The 17,655-nt window shown below is 47.6% G+C and overlaps 1 protein-coding gene across 1 annotated transcript; it reads right to left on the bottom strand.

The window, feature by feature from the left end:
* Positions 1 to 852: 852 nt before the first annotated feature.
* CXCL14 (C-X-C motif chemokine ligand 14) lies at positions 853 to 10,480 on the bottom strand. The gene is made up of 5 exons (XM_075766538.1): positions 10,295 to 10,480; positions 10,013 to 10,244; positions 9,036 to 9,141; positions 4,258 to 4,368; positions 853 to 2,017 (listed from the first exon to the last, which is right to left on the bottom strand). The coding sequence occupies exons 2-5, from the start codon at positions 10,074 to 10,076 to the stop codon at positions 2,002 to 2,004; spliced, it is 297 nt and encodes a 98-aa protein (XP_075622653.1). The 5' UTR covers positions 10,077 to 10,244; positions 10,295 to 10,480; the 3' UTR covers positions 853 to 2,001.
* Between the last annotated feature and the right edge of the window lie 7,175 nt (positions 10,481 to 17,655).

The raw sequence follows: 17,655 nt of genomic DNA, 5'->3' as shown, positions 1-17,655 counted from the left end.
TCCTTGTGCAGAGTAAAAGCACTTTGAAATCTAACAGCTCTTTCTCCTTCAGCTCTGCCAGGCTATTGTCACAGTAAATAAGCATATTGTGTATCTGCATACATATATATATATATTTTTTTTTCTGTCTGAACTAAAGGAAACCCTTGAGCTGAGGCCAGGTGTTGCCTTGATTATACAGTACGAGATCACTGCGGCAGGAGTCGTGCTGATCTCCGCAGCAGCCCCGTGCGAAGCTGCCTTTGCACAGCTAGGAGCAGCCAGGGAGCAGAGCGGGGCTGTTCGGGGAACGCCAGGAGGTCTTAAATGCATTTAAACTCTTGCTGGCCTTACCCTTCCTGTCTGTGGCTTTCCTTTTCAGGTGGGGAGCAGGGTAGGAGCCTTGCTGGGTGCAAGGTCCCTCCCTTTGGGAGAGGGCAGAAACTGCGCAGGAAGAGGAGGGGGTGGCTTGCAAGTTTTTATTGCCTGACTTTTGATTGTACAACCTTTCCTAATCTAACAGCTCTTGTCTAAATCACTGCGTTTTACTTGTTTCTATGTGGATCTGGAGTGGTTGATTTACATTTATTCAACGTCACCCAGACTAGTGGCTATAGGCGCATGGCATAGCCCTTCTTTGTGTAACAAGAGTCCTCAGTGTTTGTATAAAGTCCAAATCCTAAAATAAGAAAGGGAAGTAAATTGGACTGGAATAATGTTTTCTAATTTTAATGTCATCAAGTTGTCATGTCTCTAAATCAGCTTCTCTGATTCAGTGTTTTTTCCCCCAAAGCAATTCATCCACCAAAAAATGTTATTAGAAGTGGCTGGAGTTCCCTGACTGTTTAAGGCAATTTAAGAGCAATTGTCACCTTTTTTTTAAATATATTTTTTATTACTTTTTTCATTTGTCTTAGAAAGAAATATGAAATCTGCATGCAACCTTCTAAATATTTCAAACATTTAAATAGCATATGATAATTTAGCAGTACAGTACATTATACAGAAAGATAATATAGGGAGACTTCCTATAGTATATTTACAAATGAAAAGGTAGTTTTGTTATTTTAAAAAGAGGAATGCACTGCTTAACATTGAAGTATTACATTCAAAATAATGAATATGTTGTATTGTGACTAAAACGTACATAGGTATTTATATGTTTGCCCTATCATATTTTTCATAAAAAGGTACCTTTTAAAGGCTTTTTTGTTGCTACAAATCTAGGAAATCATACACAATAGTCTTGAAGCTTAAAATGTGTCCGTACTGAAGCCACAAACTTTCTGTAAGAGCTTCAGGTGGGGGGGAAAAAAAACAACCCGAAACATTTTCTTAGTAATAAAAGTGACTAGAAATGCTTTCTAACGCATGAAATGTTAAACAGGAGATACGGTACGCTTCACCTTGCAGCAAGACCTCAAGTCCGTTAAAGAGGAGGTACGCAAGTGATGTTCATGCTCATTTGAGGATGCGCTGAGGGACCTCACTTCTGCAGTTCCAGCCATGCCATTTCAGTGGCATCTTCCCCAGCAAACTCCTCTTTGGTCCCCGCTTTGCCTGACTACGGTGGAGCCTGCAAACATGACAAACCACCACAGCACCGAAGCTTTTCCACTGCGAAAGGGTGAGGGACGTGGCTGTATAACACCTTTACAAACATTACTGTTTGTCTAATGAGCTTATAAAGCTCGATTGCAATCATAATGAAGTATGAATGAATAACAATAAAAAAAACCAAACCAACCCCAAACTCAAAAAACAACCTCTGTAAAATGGAAAGCATGAGTTTTCCCAATCTCAGTACAGAGCAGACAGGTATGAGATCTGAAGTGCAACAGATGCTTGTGAAATCTGGAAGCCTTTTGCACGCGGCTATAAAATGTAAAAACTGACCCTTGGTAAAAAGTGCTTTATAATAATATAGAATTTGTGTCTTATGTCTGTGAGAGAGAAATAATCTGCAGAGCCCAGTCCTATGCCAGCCAAGGGAGTCTGCTCCATTCCTCACACTGCTGCTTCTTATTCTTCATAAACCCTAAACAGAGGGAAAGTCAAGAGTAAGATGTTTAAACTACGAATGAAAAAAACCAACCCTTCCAAATAATAATAAAAATGATTGATAATAAAACCCCCACAAACAACAAAAACCCAGAAACCAGATTTTTAGCCTTTGCTTAAGTAAACTGGAAAGGAAGTTATTGACTTCAGCAGTCGCCGGATTGCTATCGGTAAAGCACCTGGGAGGAGGGTCGGACTTTGACACCGCCGCATCTTGCAGGCAAGTGGGGAATAACATGTTCTGCTGTGATTATCAGGACATGTAAGATGAAGAAATCCACATCTGCTAATACACTTTAACCACTGGAAAATCCTTATCTTGTATACAAATATTGAAGTATATCATGAGCTATATGCAGACAATAAATTCACAGTATCTGTTATGTTTGGAATAATATTATAGGCGGTATTATTTTTCTAGTTTACAGCCTGAGAAGACCACCAGAAGGCTTGTTTACTGAAAAATCCTTGGCTCTTTGGGGAGTGTGTATGAAAGCGGTCTTCCATGGCATGGGGAAAACTAGGGGCAATGCTGTTTTGGGAAAGAGATTAATGTCTGGACTATATTTAAATGTAAATTCTATTTACAATTAAATTCCCTGGCTTTTCCTGGAGAGCAATTCAGTGGGTTGGTACAGCTGGCACTGAAGGCACTGGCAAATTGCTTATTTATTATGCGGACTTGGTTTAAATCAAGCTTTTAATGTCTGAAACAATTACTTGATGCTTCTTCAGCTGCAGTTTGGCTCGGCTGCCCTGCTTACCCAGTTAGCAGTGTCGGGGACCCGCTGGCTGCGACGCAGGGGTGGCACGCTGCAGCGGGGCGATGCCAGTGCTGGGCAAGGCAAAGCAAGGTAAAACGCTAAGGGTTGTGCTGCATCCTTTCTGCATGCCCCAGGCTAGCAGCCAAAGCCATGGGAGGGCTGGGCTCACCATCCTTCCCCCTCTCCCTGGCAGCGGGGACAGTCCCCCTCCCCTGGCTGGACTGCGGGAAAGTCTCAAGCTGACGCTTATTTTGGGCTGTGGAAGAGGTCGCAAGTAGCACTGTTATCTGCAGACAGGAGCTTGTCTGCAGTGCCTGGACTCTGGCCCTCACAGCCTTGCACGGGGCATTCTCCCTCTTGGTCTGCTCAGGGGAACCCTGCCTGTTTCCTGAATGCACGAGCCTGGGGCTGAGCATCCTCTGTCATCCTGGTGACAGCCTTTAAAAAAAAAAAAAAGGGAAGAATGTCAAAACACGGTTATGCAATAGTCAGGGCTTCCCCGTGTGCTCTGTTCATGGAGCAGCTGCAGGGAGTCAGGGGAGCCAGCCGGGGGGCTCAGCACCCACCGCTGCTCGCAGTGCCGTGGTATCGGCCGTGCTGCTGGGCACCACGTGGCTGCGCTGGAGCTCGCCGGCACCCTTGGAACTGCTGAGAGATGGGACTTGCCACTTGTTGGCCTCATTCGAGCTCAATTTTGAGGAGTAAATTCCCCATCAGTTGAGGAGGATCAGGGTTTGGTGGGACTTTACTGTGTGTGGAGGCTCTTTCCTGGCCGTGGCTGAAGAGATGGTAGGAGTTGGGCACCTCCCCTTAATTACAGATAGGGACATCGCCACTGGCCATCAACCATCAGGATTTCATGTTTCTTGCTTGCTCTCGTCAATCTATGACTGATGACTTGCAAAAAAAAAAAAAGTCCTCTTTGCAAGGGAGAAGGTGGCAGAGCATTTTACCAGCAAGTTTCTGTTTTTCTGGGAATGATACAGTAGATAAAATTGGCAAAGATCTGCGTCATCAGCAACTACAAATTTTGAGGTGCTGTGATTAAAATGTGTGATAGGGCACTCTTTCCAGCTCTGCTGACTGCTTTCCTTGTGACTGTGTGGAAGTGATTTAGCTTTTCATCTTGGCTTTTTACCCGTAGAAGGGAGGTAAGTGTATGTAAATAACCGAGAACATCGGCTGATGAATAGTTTAACACAAAACAATTACTATTTATAGTTGGAACAGCCTAATCCTAAAATGGAAGTGAGGAGTGCATGTGGCAGGAAAGAAATAACATCAAGAACATCCATTTATAACTGTAATTTTGGTAATGAAATACATCCTCCGTGTTGGATAGAGTATTTGCGGTGTGTGCATTTTCCTGGGTGCTCTCTGTCTGAACGCTGCCGATTGCCTGACTTGCCACCAAGACTTCCCCCCCTCGCACACTGGGCACGTTCGTACTTACCTGCCTTTCTCTTTCCATACTCTGTACCACTTCAGCAGTCTCACTGTGTTTTGGCGTTTGGGGTTTAAGCAGTGCTGCTGCTCCCCTCTCACCCGTGTCCACAAAGTCACGCTGCAAGGCAAGCGAGCACAGGTTATGGGGGTCATGGGAAATACCGATCCCCTGCTCCAGGTAAATGCCAAAATCGGTTAGGTGGCTCTCACCCAGGTGGGCAGTGGAGGGGTTTTCATGGTCTGTGTTTTATTGGCAGATACTTGAGGTTTTATTGTAATATTGGAGCAGATCTTCAGCTGTTATCAATCAGTGCAGTGCAATATTGTCCATGGCGTTATGCTAGGCTGTACCAGATGAAGACTTACCCACTGTTTTTAATCAGTGGGTTTGCTCTGCTTGTCTGGTAGATATTTTCTTTTGAGCTTAATAGCTGATTTAATGAGGGCTCATTCAGGCAGCCACAAGGTCTTTGCTTGAGGATGGTTCCCTTACACTCAACAATGCTGCATCTGAGAGATCAGATCAGACCTGGCTCATGAATTATTCTTTCCTTTTTTCTTTCTTTTTTTTTTAAGTCCACAATATTTTAAATACTTGCACATGGCAGAGTCCCTGTGGGCCCAACAGAGTAGCTCAGAGCCCCAGCATGCAGTCCTGGGGGCTTCAGCCTCCTCTGATCGCAGGCTGATCCCGCTCCCCTTGCCAGCAGCAGCTTGGTGTCCACTGATTGTCAGGACAAAGCGTGTGGGGAGGCAAAACACAGCAAAGGTTTTCCCATCATTTTAGGCTTCCTCCAGGAAAGCTTAGTGAAGCCATCACTGGTTGGTCTGCCCCAACCGAGGTGACATAAGAGACCTAGAATTGCTTCCCAAGAGGATGGCTTTCCAGAAACATCAAGACTGGTATCACCTCTCAGGGCTCAAAATTAAGTGGTTTTCTGTCTTTATTATTAATTTTGTGATTTAAAAAAACCACAACACAATTTGTATTGAAATTATTCTTTTTTCTGGAAATAGCATCCATAACAGGGAAACAGAGTTTTCAGCTTAAATAATTCCATTATAGTATTTTAGTTAAATGCTGCTAGACACATGAGTAAAATGATAGCAGAAAACCAGAGATATCTGTGTATACTGATGGACTACTTCTATGGTTTGGCTCAGAAAGGAGCTGTTTATCTTTTAACACAAGAAAAAGTGCCTTGCAAACTTTCCCAGCTCACCTGCCCGATGCAGAGGGGACATGCCTGACTGGAAGTGAAAGGCTGCACGTTGCCTGCGTGACCTCAGCTAAGCGTCTCACCACATTTCCCATTTCGATCTTATACAAGGTGTTCAAATAGTTCTTTCCATTCAATTAACCTTCTTCCCTGTTCCCCTTCTCTGTTCCACCTCCAACAGGTGTAAGTTAGTCACAAAAAGACAAGGTGTAACTCTTGGCTTGCTTGCTGGGAGGATGTGGCCCTCTCCCCAAGGCGTGGGAAAGCGGTGGAAGGCCTCCAAGAGCCCCTGTGGCTGCAGACATCAGAAAGGGAAGGGTCACTGCTCAAACCTGTGGATTGTCTCTGTTCCAAGGGTGTTCTCAGCCAACCCCTCTGGGGATCAGCATGTATGTGAGAAGGGGAGTTTTCCTACAGCTTTGAGTGGGAGTGGAACTAAACATTCATTGAAGGCACAAGACCGAAAATTTGAAGGGACTTGAGGTCAGCACAAAGTTTCTCCATCCAGCAGCTGTTTCCTTGGCTGTGCCATCTGCACTGGCTGATACCAGACCTTGGCTTGGGTTTCTCTTCTGACAGACCATATTTCTAGAAAGTGATGGACAAGCTGAATTGCAGGAGGAGAGGAACAGGAGTGTCTCTGAAAAGCAGCAAGCCTTGTGTTTGCACCAGAAGCAATGAAGGACAACTCTAGATTTACTAGAGCCTGCAGTCGGAGGAGGAGATGCATGGTTTGTTTCTCAGGTGAACAACTGAGTCTCTTCTCAGGCTGAGGTGTGTTGCTTTAACACCACACGTAGGTTTTCTGCTTTGATGCTGGAGGCTGGACAGCAGAGAAGATGTTCCTGAGGCAGCCCCATGGTACCCTGCGGTTCCTGTGCAGTCCCTGGTGCTGTGGGCACAGGGTGGGGTGGTAGCAATTTTGGACACCCTGAGCTGACCTGGCCCTGCTCTTGAGGATGCTGGGCAGCAGATGTAAGGGGATGTGCCTAAGAAGGTGCTGTGGAAGCTGATACCCTGAGTGAGGAGATGTCTGGATGGGCTGCAAGAAGAGGTTGAGAGGGATGGAGAGGGGACTGAAGTAACAGAACTTACACCTCCAGTGGGATTTGGGATATGAGCTTGTTCCAGGGGTGTGTGCTGAGCTGTGCCTTAGCTGCCCAGGGCTTGGTGGCTGCACCCTTTACCCACAGTGTCTGAGGGTCCCTGTGCCAAAATCCTCCCCAGTATGTCCAGGGCTATGATGAGCACCCTGGGTCAGTCGGTGACCCCCAGCACCTCATGCCCCCATGCATCTCATCTGCAGGGATGGTGGGGCTGTACCTCTGCCTACAAACACCCTGTCTCCAGGGCCACAAAGGTCCTGGCTCTGGTCCCTTCACCCTGAGCCAGTGCAGGGACTGCCACCACCTGGGCTGTCCCCGAGACAGGCTCCCAGCAGTGCCTGTTTCCCATCAGCTGCTCTCACCCCAACACATTTCCCCCTCTTTGGGATGAGGCAATAGGTGGAGAGGGGTTGGATCCTTTCAGGCAGGAAGAGTTAAACCTCCCTCCTATTTTCTGCAGCTTTCCCTCATTCTGGGAGACAGATACACAATTGCTGCTAGATGTACTGTGAACCTTGATAGGTTTTGACTAGACTGAGGACTCAGTTTAGCTGCCTCTTACCCTGTACCACAGCTCTGCTGGAGGGTTATGGCCAAAGACAAAGTCCTTCCTAAGCTGCACCCCCATACCTACTTTTTATCTGCCAAACATCATTTATATCGTGTTTCTCCCATACAAAAAGATATGAGAGCTTTTAAGGAGGGCAGGAGGCAAACCAGCTTCGAGAACTTATTTTAGATGATCACCACAGCAACAAAAACTCAGTTGCAGGAATTTAGCTATTCTATGTCTTGTCCAGAGACTCCCGGATCAATTGGTTCATGGAATATTAATTTCAGTTTGCTTTTGATGCTGACTTCAGGCTGCGTTAGGGTAGCTGGAAAGGCCGTGATGGCAGCGCGTTAGCCCTGTCTGCCCCGCAGGCAGCGGCAGCAACGGGAGAGCGATGGGACAGCTCGGTCCCCACAGCTGCTGCAAACCCAGGGCAACCCTCTGGGCTTGAATAGATTTGCTCGGCATCTGCATAGCTATCCAGCTGGGAAAGCAACCGCTCGTGCACGGCATTCTAGCTTTCCTGACTTTCTGATTGAAAGTGAAATGTTGCATTAATGAGATTTATTTTATACCCTCTGGCCACCAGCTGCTTCCAGGCAAATGCCTGGAGTGCGACGTGAAGAGTTAGTGCTCCTCTACACCATCCCTTTGCTACTGAAAGGTCGAAGTAAAGCTGCAAGGAACTGATTCAGGCAGTGATGCTCTGCAAGCATTTTTCTGTTCAGATCACCATCAGCTGATTTGGGCTTCAGAGAGGTGGGTCTGATGTCCCCTGAGACAAGCATTGCTTGCAGTGATGCTAGTGTAAATCTGGAGGAAGCCTAAGGAAGCTTGCCTCTCCGTTCCTCCTCCGCACGCCCTCCACCAAGTCTGGCCAGCCATTTCTGTGTGGGTAGGATCAGGCTCCTGTGGTATCTCCTTGTTTGTGCCAGTCAGATAGGCAGGATTTGGCCCCATGGGGATTAGAGAGCACCGGAGCTGGTACGCAGCAGGACAAGACTCCATGAGATCCTGCTGTTAAAGCACCTTTCTAAGATGAAGCGAATGGCAAACGTTCAGTGAGGGAGCACAAATGCTGGAGTAAATCAGTGCTTGGTGTTCTGAGGGTGTAGCTGCTCTTGGAACCCTTTTTCCCCCTCTTGGGTGGCAGAGGGGCACGGTGCAGTCGTCCTGGCTAATCTGCCCTTCTGGTCCTTATCCAGCCCCATGTGCTGGTTGCATGGAGTGTTTTGTTGGGGGATCTTAAGATATTCAAAACAGGGCAGAAAACACCCCCACAAACCACCCATGTTTAAAATCTAAAAAACTCCTCCTTTCAAGCCAGTCAGAGATTGCAAAAATCCCCATATCTGGCTTGGTTGAGTTAGTCACTACATCACTTTGAGATTTCACGGCTTGCAGCGAGTCGGGGAGGAAAGCATTTTCTTACGTGCTAGGTAATCCCATCGAATGCGAGGGGATGGCTCTGGTACAACACAGACAAAAATTTGACTCTGGGACAACTCTTCCTTGCAGAAACCACCATGGACCAAAGTCTGCTTGTGTTCTTACTCTGCGTGCCCAGGATAACTTGAGTAAATAGTTCTGGATTTTATATTGGGCAGCTTGGAGTAGGATTTGTCCCTGTCTTCACTTGAACTAATGATTGTCCTTTTTATCACTACCTGTTCTGTAAATATTTCTTAGAGCAAAAAAAAAAAAAAAAAAATTGTGTCAAAAAATGATAGCTGGGTTTTTGGTTAGAATTGCGCATTTTATCGCGTCTGATACAGCAAATGACTATTCCTAGAAATTAGCATGCCAGGGCACGAGGAAAACAAAGAACAAAGAAGGAACTTGCAGTGTAAGGTAAAGCAATTCAGCTGACAGGGAAACAGAAAGCAATAAATGAAGGAGAACTTACATAATCATCTCTTCCACGCAAAACGGGTACCTCGGTTTTATTTCCAGCTTCCGCACATTAGAAAATCTTATTTTAGGACCTTTTCTTGAACATTTGCACTTTACGCCTACAAGAGAAAGCATTTTCTCATGTGCCTGTGAAGCCTCCTGCATACCAAGTGTCCCTTCCCCGCCAGCCTGCGTGTGCACATACAAACTTCAGTTTGGGCTTTCAAGTCTCAGTGGGAAAAGCTGAGTTTTGTAATGCTGTTGAGCTTAAAAAGAGTAATGTATCCCGGGAAAAGGTAGTGACTCTCTGGGAAATATGGTTTTGAGCACTATGTACGTTCTGAGGCTTAGTAAATATAAAAGCTTTTTAAAGTGCACCTGCTGTGATTAAATGTAATTGTATTTAACAAAAGGAAATGAAAGAGTTGGAACTTGCTTTAAACTGAGCAAGCAAATGCACGTCTCGGCTACTTTCTCAGTCGCTCCTGTCTCTTGGACTTTGTAGGACTTTCAGTCATTTCTTCTCGCATGGATGCTGTGGTGCATTCGCAGCCAGACAAAAGCTGAGCGTTTTTTAGCCATCGTTTTCGTGCATAGCAGAAAACGCACACTGGCACGCTCACTGGAATTCGTGCTGCCACATCAAATCCAGCTCCCCTCTATTATCTCTGTGAAAACCACCCTCGCTTTCGAAGGAGATATTTGAGCTATATTCCTGAATAACGGAGAACGCTGTGTGACCTCCCACACCGGGAGTTGGGGCTATTTGCCTTGCAACGAAAGCACAACTTTGTCGCGTGTATTTTACCTCTACTTCCACCTTTAAAACCCCCTCGCAGCTACCTTACCCCACAGATACATCACTCTTCCCGACACGCAGGGGACAGCTAAATCCGACTCAAGGCTAGCCAGAGGCAAATAAAAATCACCGCAAAAGCAACCCCCTGGAAGAGAGGTTTACGTGGGAATAAGCAGAATAAACCAACTTACCTTCCGCGCTGGCGAAGCACATCGCGATGAAGAGCAGAAGCAAAGCTGCTGTCAGGAGCTTCATGGTGAGACAGCAGGTACCTAAAGCGACGCCGGGGATTTGAATGTGTTTTCTCGTTTCGGGTTCGTCCCCCCCGATCCCCCTGTCCCCGGGGCTGGATGTCGCCAGGGAGAGGACAGCAGCGAGCGGCTCCCGGCGGTGCTGCTGCCCTGCGCTCTGCCTGCGCTCTGCCTGCGCTCTGCCTGCGCTCTGCCTGCGCTCTGCCTGCGCTCTGCCTGCGCTCTGCCTGCGCTCTGCCGCTTTCCTCCCCTTGTCCTCTTTTAAAACGGCTCCCGCTGCCCTTGCTCCCGGCTCATTAATATGCAGAGCAACTCCGCGGCTCCCTCCGCTTCCTCAGCCCCGGCGGGGAGGGAGGGGACCGGCACCCCACGGCCGCTCCTGCCCCGGGGGGGACCCCCCCACCCCCCCCCCGAGCATCCCGGGGGTGGGAGCGCAGGCGGTGGGGCGGCTGCTCCTGCCTCTGCCCAGCTGGGACGCTTCTCATCAGGAGGAGGTTTGTTGGGAGGGGGGATATTTGTGTGATTTGGGCTGCTAGGTGGAAAAAAAAAAAAAAAAAAAAAAAAAAAAATCCCGCTTGCCAGCGCTCCGGGGAAGCCCACGCTCTGCAGAAATTCCCGTGCACCTTGGAAATAAGATTTGGAGAAGTCTCACCTGGGGAGGGGTGTCACCTATTGGCTTTAATATTATTTTCTGGCTTTAACAGGCTTCCAAGTCTAAAGGAAAGCTTAGTGAATTAAACGGGGGAAAAAATATTCCTAAGAGCATTCTTAGGTGGGTTTAGCTTGCGGAATGTTTCAGGAAATAAGATCAATTTAGGGTTGCTTTAATGAACACTCCAGCAATGTTCTGCTCCGTGAAGGACAGGGTAGCAACACGCAGGAACTTCACGGATGTAAATACACGTTCCCTCTCCCTTGCAGAGTCTGTTTCTGATTTTGGTAACAGCTAAAATAGCATCTTTAAAACCAGATTCCAGATTTTTGCCTGTGACACTGAAATGGGTGAAGATCAGTTGGATCTCTAATCTCCTTCATAGTACTGTAATCAGATAAACGCCTCTGCTGATCCCCAGTTCATCTCAGCCCCTCTCCCAGCATACCGCTGCCCACGCTCTCTGCTCGCACACCCATCCACGTTATTAAAACCGACTGAAACCAGCCATCCTGCCAGTTCAGGCAGCGCTTGGGAAGGACACGCCATGCACTCCCAGCTCCGCTTGCATTTTAAGTTTCCCACATGGCTTCGTTCCTGCCGGCTCCCATTGGCAGCGGCCATCCCCGCCGCGTTCCCGGCCCGGGTGTTGGCAGGCTGTGAGTACAGCCCTACCACACACAGCCTGCACGTTGCACACAGGCAGCTGCCTTGTTCCTGGCCCTGGGTTTCATGCGAGACGTGCCGACACGCCGGGAACAGCTTGCCTCTGCTGCCGGCTCGCCGCTGCCCTGCATGGGATGGGGAAGCAGGGGTGGGCGGCACGTTGGGGACAAGGCGGGGGGGGGGACGACGGGGACAGGGGATGGACGGCCAACGTGGCAGGGAGCTTTTGGGGTGAAAGCCCCATTCCCCGGCAGATTTGTGCAGCTGCTGTCGGTGCAATGGGGCGGGGGGAATGGTATGATAGGTTTTGTTATGCTTTGGGCATTGGCACTGCACAGCTCTAAACCAGCTCCTGAGGCTCTCACCGCACCCTGCTGGGGATGTTTTTTGTGGCGGAGTGTGTGTGTTGTTAAATGCTAACAGGACTAAAGACAGAGGTTTCTTGCACAGCCTGGTGATAAAAACAGGTACCTGAGGTATGGAAGATCTTAGTTCAAACCTTTGAAATAAAGTGTCATCCAATTCCTTGTATAAGGAAGAAAAAAAAACCCCAGGAGAGTACAAAAGGCTGATTTCAGAGACACTGTCAGCTGGGTGGTGAGGATGCTCGTGGGGCATCAGGGAGAGATGGCTTAAACTGATCCATAGCCCATCACGGCTGTAATCCTGCCCTGCTGTGGCTCGGGGTAATTCCCTCCACTGCAGCCTCCTCTCCACCGTGCACAGGAACAGTCTTGGGGGAACTGTGGGACAGGAAAGCCATTTTCCCTCCCCTTCTGCTAATAAAAATTTGGGCGCAGCTTTAGCTGACAGCAATTTGAACTTCCCCCAAACCAGAAAACTCGTGTACGGGCTGGAGAAAAAGTGAAGGAAATTCTCAAGCTTTCCAAAAGCGAATCCCCTCTTCTTGTATGACTCTTGCTCATGTTGCAAGAGCCGAGCTTATTAGCTCTTGAATAAACAAGTGCTGCTTTAGTTTCAATTTACATATAGAAGTTGATGTATTTGAGGTGTGTGTGTAAATACCGTAACTGGTCACTATGTGCCTGAGCACTTTGGTGTCTCTATGCCAAGCGCTGGCTTTGATAGCAATTGTTTCTGAGAGCTCAAAGGTGTCTCTTGCCTGGTGTGACATATTTTGGTGGCCATGTACAGCTGTCTCTGACACCTGCTGTATCTCAAAATGACAGTCACAGAAGAGGAAGAAGTTTTAGCAAAGGATTTGAGGGAAAGGGAACATACATGGAATCCACCAGAGTCTGCCCCAAAAGAAACCCTGATAATCCAGATATATTTTCTTTGTGCAAGCATATGGTGAGCGGCTCAGCATACGCTGGTGCTTCGTGTGCCTGTGGTATCTCCAGCAGATCTGCTGAGCCCCAGCAAACATGTTTCGGCAAGCAGCTGGCGTTTCACGTGGCTGAGGAGGGCTGTGCTGGGTGAGCCGTGGGGTGAATGCCAGCCGCAGCATCCATTTCAGCCCTCACAAAGCCACCCGACTGCATGGCAATTAATCAGGGCTTGGGTTTTGCCCCCCACAAAAGGAGCGTTTCAGACTGGGGATGGTCATCAGGATCTGGTTGTTGTCCTTAGCTCTGCAGAGGGATGTGCGCAGAGAGCTGTGCCTGTCCCCAGGGGAGCAGGACCATACCTGTGCACATAGCGTATCACCCGCTTTGTCTGGCTAATTAGAGGGGCATTGTCCCTGGTGAAAGGTCTGTCCTTTCATCTCATTAACTATTCTTTTCAGGTCTCTGCCCCAGCATGAGGCTCCCTGGCAAACCACGGGTGAAGCCTGGCTTTGCCTCTGAGGATAAGACCTGGTGGGACCAGCGGTGATTTGCCACCCCCAGGAGGGTGGTTTGCAGCATGGAGGGCAGGGATGAGTGATTGTCTCCTCCTAAAATAAGGAAGAAGAGTTTTAGCAACAAGATTATCATTTGAAGCAAAATCTTTACCGTTTTTGGCTACCTGGAAGTAGAAGTGTTTCATGCTGAGCACAACATGTAGTTGGGCTGGAGAAAAACATTTGCGCTTTAAGGCGTGGGACCAAACCCCAGACATACGCTGCCATCCTGGAGGACCTTCGAAGCAGGAGCTGTTGGAACAGAGAAGCTCACCCCAAAATTAATAGTGTCAGCGTGAAAACGGGAAGGCTCTAGACGAGCCCTTGGGTCTGCCAGTGCGAGGGCATTGGTGTCTGTGCTGAAACAAGATTTGAATGGGGTCTGTGCCCCAGCCTGCCCTTGGGTGAGGCTTTTCCTCCTGCTGAGGGTGCACACGATGTCCTGACACCCCCCCCCCCCCCCCCCCAAGGAGGTCCCTTAGATATTTCTCTGCATCCCAGGGACCAGAAGATATACTGTTATAATTATTACCATTATTAGAAATATTTCAGTATTGTTGGTTTTGGTTATCCTGGTTATTTCGAGTGCAGGGTGAGAGCTACAATTTTGACTAACTCCCCTTCGAAATGCCGTAGCATTTCATACAAGGAAGATGAAGATGCCGGTGGTTGTGAGAAATCTTTGTAAAACGGCCATGAAACTGAAGCTACTTATTGCTGTTGAGGCAAACTGCTGTGAATAGCTCATCTGAGTTTAACTTACAAGAATATCCCAATCAGCCCGTCAAGGAGAAGATTAAATATTTGAAGTGATGTGACATAATCCCCGCCTATCGTGTCAGGAATTTGGGAGAGGAATTAGACTTAAATACTCACCAGAAAATTCAGCATTAAGGTGGAGGTGCACAGATGCAATGTATATCGTATGTATCTTTTTTATTCCTTGGGTGCCACGCTTCAGTTTTTATGCCTTTTTGCTGTTGTAACCATTTTGTGTTCAGCATCAGATGCAACATGTTACATGGCAGAGATGGTGTGAACCTCCTGCAGTGCACGGGCCCTCGAGCCCTTGCAACAGAGCAAATATAAAACTCAATCCCAAGCTTGAAGTGAGGGGAGAATTGCCTCAGATTTCGGGAGAGTGTTGCAAGCCTGCTCCCGCGGTGTTGTCCTTAGTCAGCAGAGGATGTGCTACAGGCTGTGGTCAAGTCAATGTTTTCACCTTTAGCTCTAAATGGCCTTATTCTTTCCCCAATAGCCCTGAACAGTAGTTGTGTCATCCTTGCATATGTTTGTCTATCGTAAGTTGAAAGCCAAAGCTTTGGATTTCATCTTTGGTCTCTGGAAACATGAAACATATTTCAGGGAAAACAGCTGTGTTCCCTTCTGCGGAGTTTCACAACGGATGAATTCTGCAAAATAAGGCTTGTATTGTTGTTGCAGTCACTGCTTTCTTTTGATATTTTCTTTTCCTTTTTATTTCCATGATGAGATTAAATTCTAGACACTGCTCCTTCTCTTGGGAATAGTTTTAAGGCAGCTCTCTTCATAGACCTAAATTATTCACCAAGAAGGATTTTTTGCTGAGATGAGAATGAGTAGGTCGGATCCGGGACTGTTGTCATGGCTTGGAGCTCTTTGAAGCTCTTTGTCATGAATCATTAAAAAGGGCTGCAATAACATGGCAAAACAGAGAACTGACTCTTTGTGTAGGTGATCTGAGAATCACCTTTACGTATGCATAAAAGGATTAATCCCGCCTGTGGCTTTTTACGTTGGGAAAATAGTTAGTTGTGTTTAATTTCCTACTGACTCATTTCCTTGCGTGCTACAATTTACCATTGGTTTTCACGTGCAAGTACAGTTTACACTTTATACAATTTTCTTAATAAGTATCTAGGCTGAGAATGGTTGTAGATATTTATTTTGTGCTTAATCATGCAGCGAATTGTATGGTTTTTTCACTATCCACCCCAACACTTGCTATAGTGTGGAGGAAACAATGTGAAGGGAAGAAAGTCATTTTGTTTGATCTGACTCACTCATGTTCCTGCTAGTGCTGGCCACAAGCCCTGAGAAGTCTCCATGGTGGTGGGTGGGCTGAGAGAGCTCCTTGGGATGGGGATGGCACCGGGGTCTTGCCCTCGTTGTGTTCTTCCTTTCCTGATTGTTTTTTAATCACAAGGGCAAGTGGATGGAAAAACTTTCTTACTGCCCCAGGATTAGAGACAAATTGTGCTGTCCTGATTTGCTCATCACATCTCTTTCTGTGCATGGGTAGTTTTGGGTAATCTGTGGGTGCCAGCTTTTCAGATGAAAGGCTTTTGGGATAGAAAAGGGTGTTACTGTATGTAATAAACTACAGGCAGCCTCTCCCTGCGCTATTAGTGCCTCTTCTCTGAAAAGAAGTGGCTCCGCTGCCAACCCATCCACATTCAAAAGCCCGAGGAATCTGAAAAGCGAACCACAAGGTGTTTTATTTTTTGCAAGAGAACAGGACCAAATGAGATCAGTGCCCGAATAAGTTTCTAATCTGGTCCCAGGTGAGCTCTTACCGAGACGGAGGGCTGTGGCAGCAAGAACCACAAACTTTCAGGCACGAGAAAATCCATTCCTGGCACTTGTCCTTTTTGTAGCTCGGCAGAGCTGGGCATAATTTCAAACCTTTTCAGGGATGGCAGAAACGTGCTTCATCTACCATGGGGACTCAGCACATCCACCTTCAGTGCCAGTCGCTGCAGAGCGAGAATCCCTTGGGAGAGCTGGCGGGCACAAACCTGCTGCAGGTGCCCGCGTTGCAATGGTTTTATGGGCCTTAATTCAAGGAAAAAGGTTGTGGGGGAGAGGGCAGTGATGCTTTGGACCGTTTGTGGTGTAATGGACTATTTAGTGTGTTACAGAGGCAGGAAGAGAGCCCGTGTGCCCTGTTGGCACCCTGGATGGGAGGTGCAGTGCTTGGTGGCCAACAGCCACTGCAGCGGTGACAACCCTGTGCCAGCAGATGTGGCGGCACAGACATATCTGCAGCTATTCGAAGTCTTTTGCAAAGCCCTGGAGGCGTGGGGCTGTTCTCTTGTCTTTTAGGAGGGCTTTTGCATTAAAAAAATGAAGACAGAAAACGTTTGATACGTGCAAAATTGCAGAAGCAGAGCCATGCAGCGGGGGGCAGGTCCAGCTCACTGCTGCCCTCCCTGCCTGCCTGCTGCCTGCCCACGCTCCTCTCCTTGCTGGGGGTCCATCCAGGTCTCCCCCATGCTCTGCACCTCTCTCCACAGGTTTCCTATCTGCACAAAACCCCTTTGAAAAGCCACGCTGTGCTGCCTCTGTGCCAGGAGCACCTCATGGTCTGGTCCATGACCTAGCTGGTGGCATCCAGGCAGGAGCTACCTTGGGGACCCCACATATGAGGGAATGACTAGGAAGGGGGTGAATTCCCTGCTAGGAAGAGGCAATGACTACCGTGATGTGTTTTATGGTTATTCTGTCTTTGGTGACTCCTGGCTTCTTTTTTTGGACTTGTAGCTTCATGTTTCCAAAAAAAAAACCCACCCCAAAACTCTGTGGGTGTGTGAATATAGCACTCAATGGAGGGTGTCCTCTGCAGACTTTGGGAGGTTTTTTTCTGAGCTTGCTCCGGGGTAACTGCAAGCTGTTTATACTTGCCCAGTAACCACAGCAACAAAACCCCCCAGAACCAAGAATTAAAGCCATTAGATAAAAATGCCCATAATTTAGAGTGATTAAGTACGGAGGTAAATCATCTCATGGCATCTCCTGTGATGGCAGGCAGATGAAGCCTGCAGGAACGCCCGTGGTGCAGTCAGAGGTGGGTGCATGCAGGCGCTGGAGTGCCGGGACCAAGCACCGTGGCAGCACCGAGTCTGGCTTGGGCACAAAGCCACAGCGTCTGTAGGTGCCTATGGGGCTCTGCAGGATTTCTGTCACCTCCTTAGTGCTTTCTATAATGTGCAAAAAGCCCTTGCAAGCTTAATGAAGCCCTGTCTCCTGCAGACAGGATGGGTGCTCCCCATCTCTGTTCATTTTCTGCTGAGCTGTGTGTTCGTAATGATGGGAATTTTTCATATGCTGATTTTCCCCCCGCCCTTGGGATAGAAAACATATGTAATGTCTTTAAAAATAAATAAAATGAATGGCCTAACAATGCAGACTTTGAATATTTGATGGAAGATTAGTAGCCTGCAATCAATCATAAAATGAGTTTTTTCTTCAGAGTAATAAATCTGTTAATTATTTTATCTACTCAGATAAAAGCTTAATTAGCATAGCACTTGGGGAGGGGTTTTTAGTTGTTATTCCCAGTTTTCCTAAGAAAAGCAGTTCATTCTGCAAATAAAACAGCTAGCATTTCTGCAAGTAAACCAAGTGATGTTCCTGCCGGTGCAGCCTGAGCCTGGCTGC

Source organism: Balearica regulorum, chromosome 14 (assembly GCF_011004875.1).
Source record: "Balearica regulorum gibbericeps isolate bBalReg1 chromosome 14, bBalReg1.pri, whole genome shotgun sequence".
Classification (NCBI taxonomy): domain Eukaryota; kingdom Metazoa; phylum Chordata; class Aves; order Gruiformes; family Gruidae; genus Balearica; species Balearica regulorum.
The sequence above is the reverse complement of the archived record's forward strand: the minus strand, read 5'-3'. Positions and strand labels throughout refer to the sequence as shown.

What these genes read in the sequence shown, in the direction of transcription:
- CXCL14 (XM_075766538.1), bottom strand. Translation starts at nt 10,076, where the DNA reads ATGAAGCTCCTGACAGCAGCTTTGCTTCTGCTCTTCATCGCGATGTGC. An exon ending in GTGCTTCGCCAGCGCGGAAG is followed by an intron (nt 9,142 to 10,012) that starts GTAAGTTGGTTT and finishes TTTCTCTTGTAG; the next exon opens with GCGTAAAGTGCAAATGTTCA. An exon ending in TGCGTGGAAGAGATGATTAT is followed by an intron (nt 4,369 to 9,035) that starts GTAAGTTCTCCT and finishes CTTGCCTTGCAG; the next exon opens with CGTGACTTTGTGGACACGGG.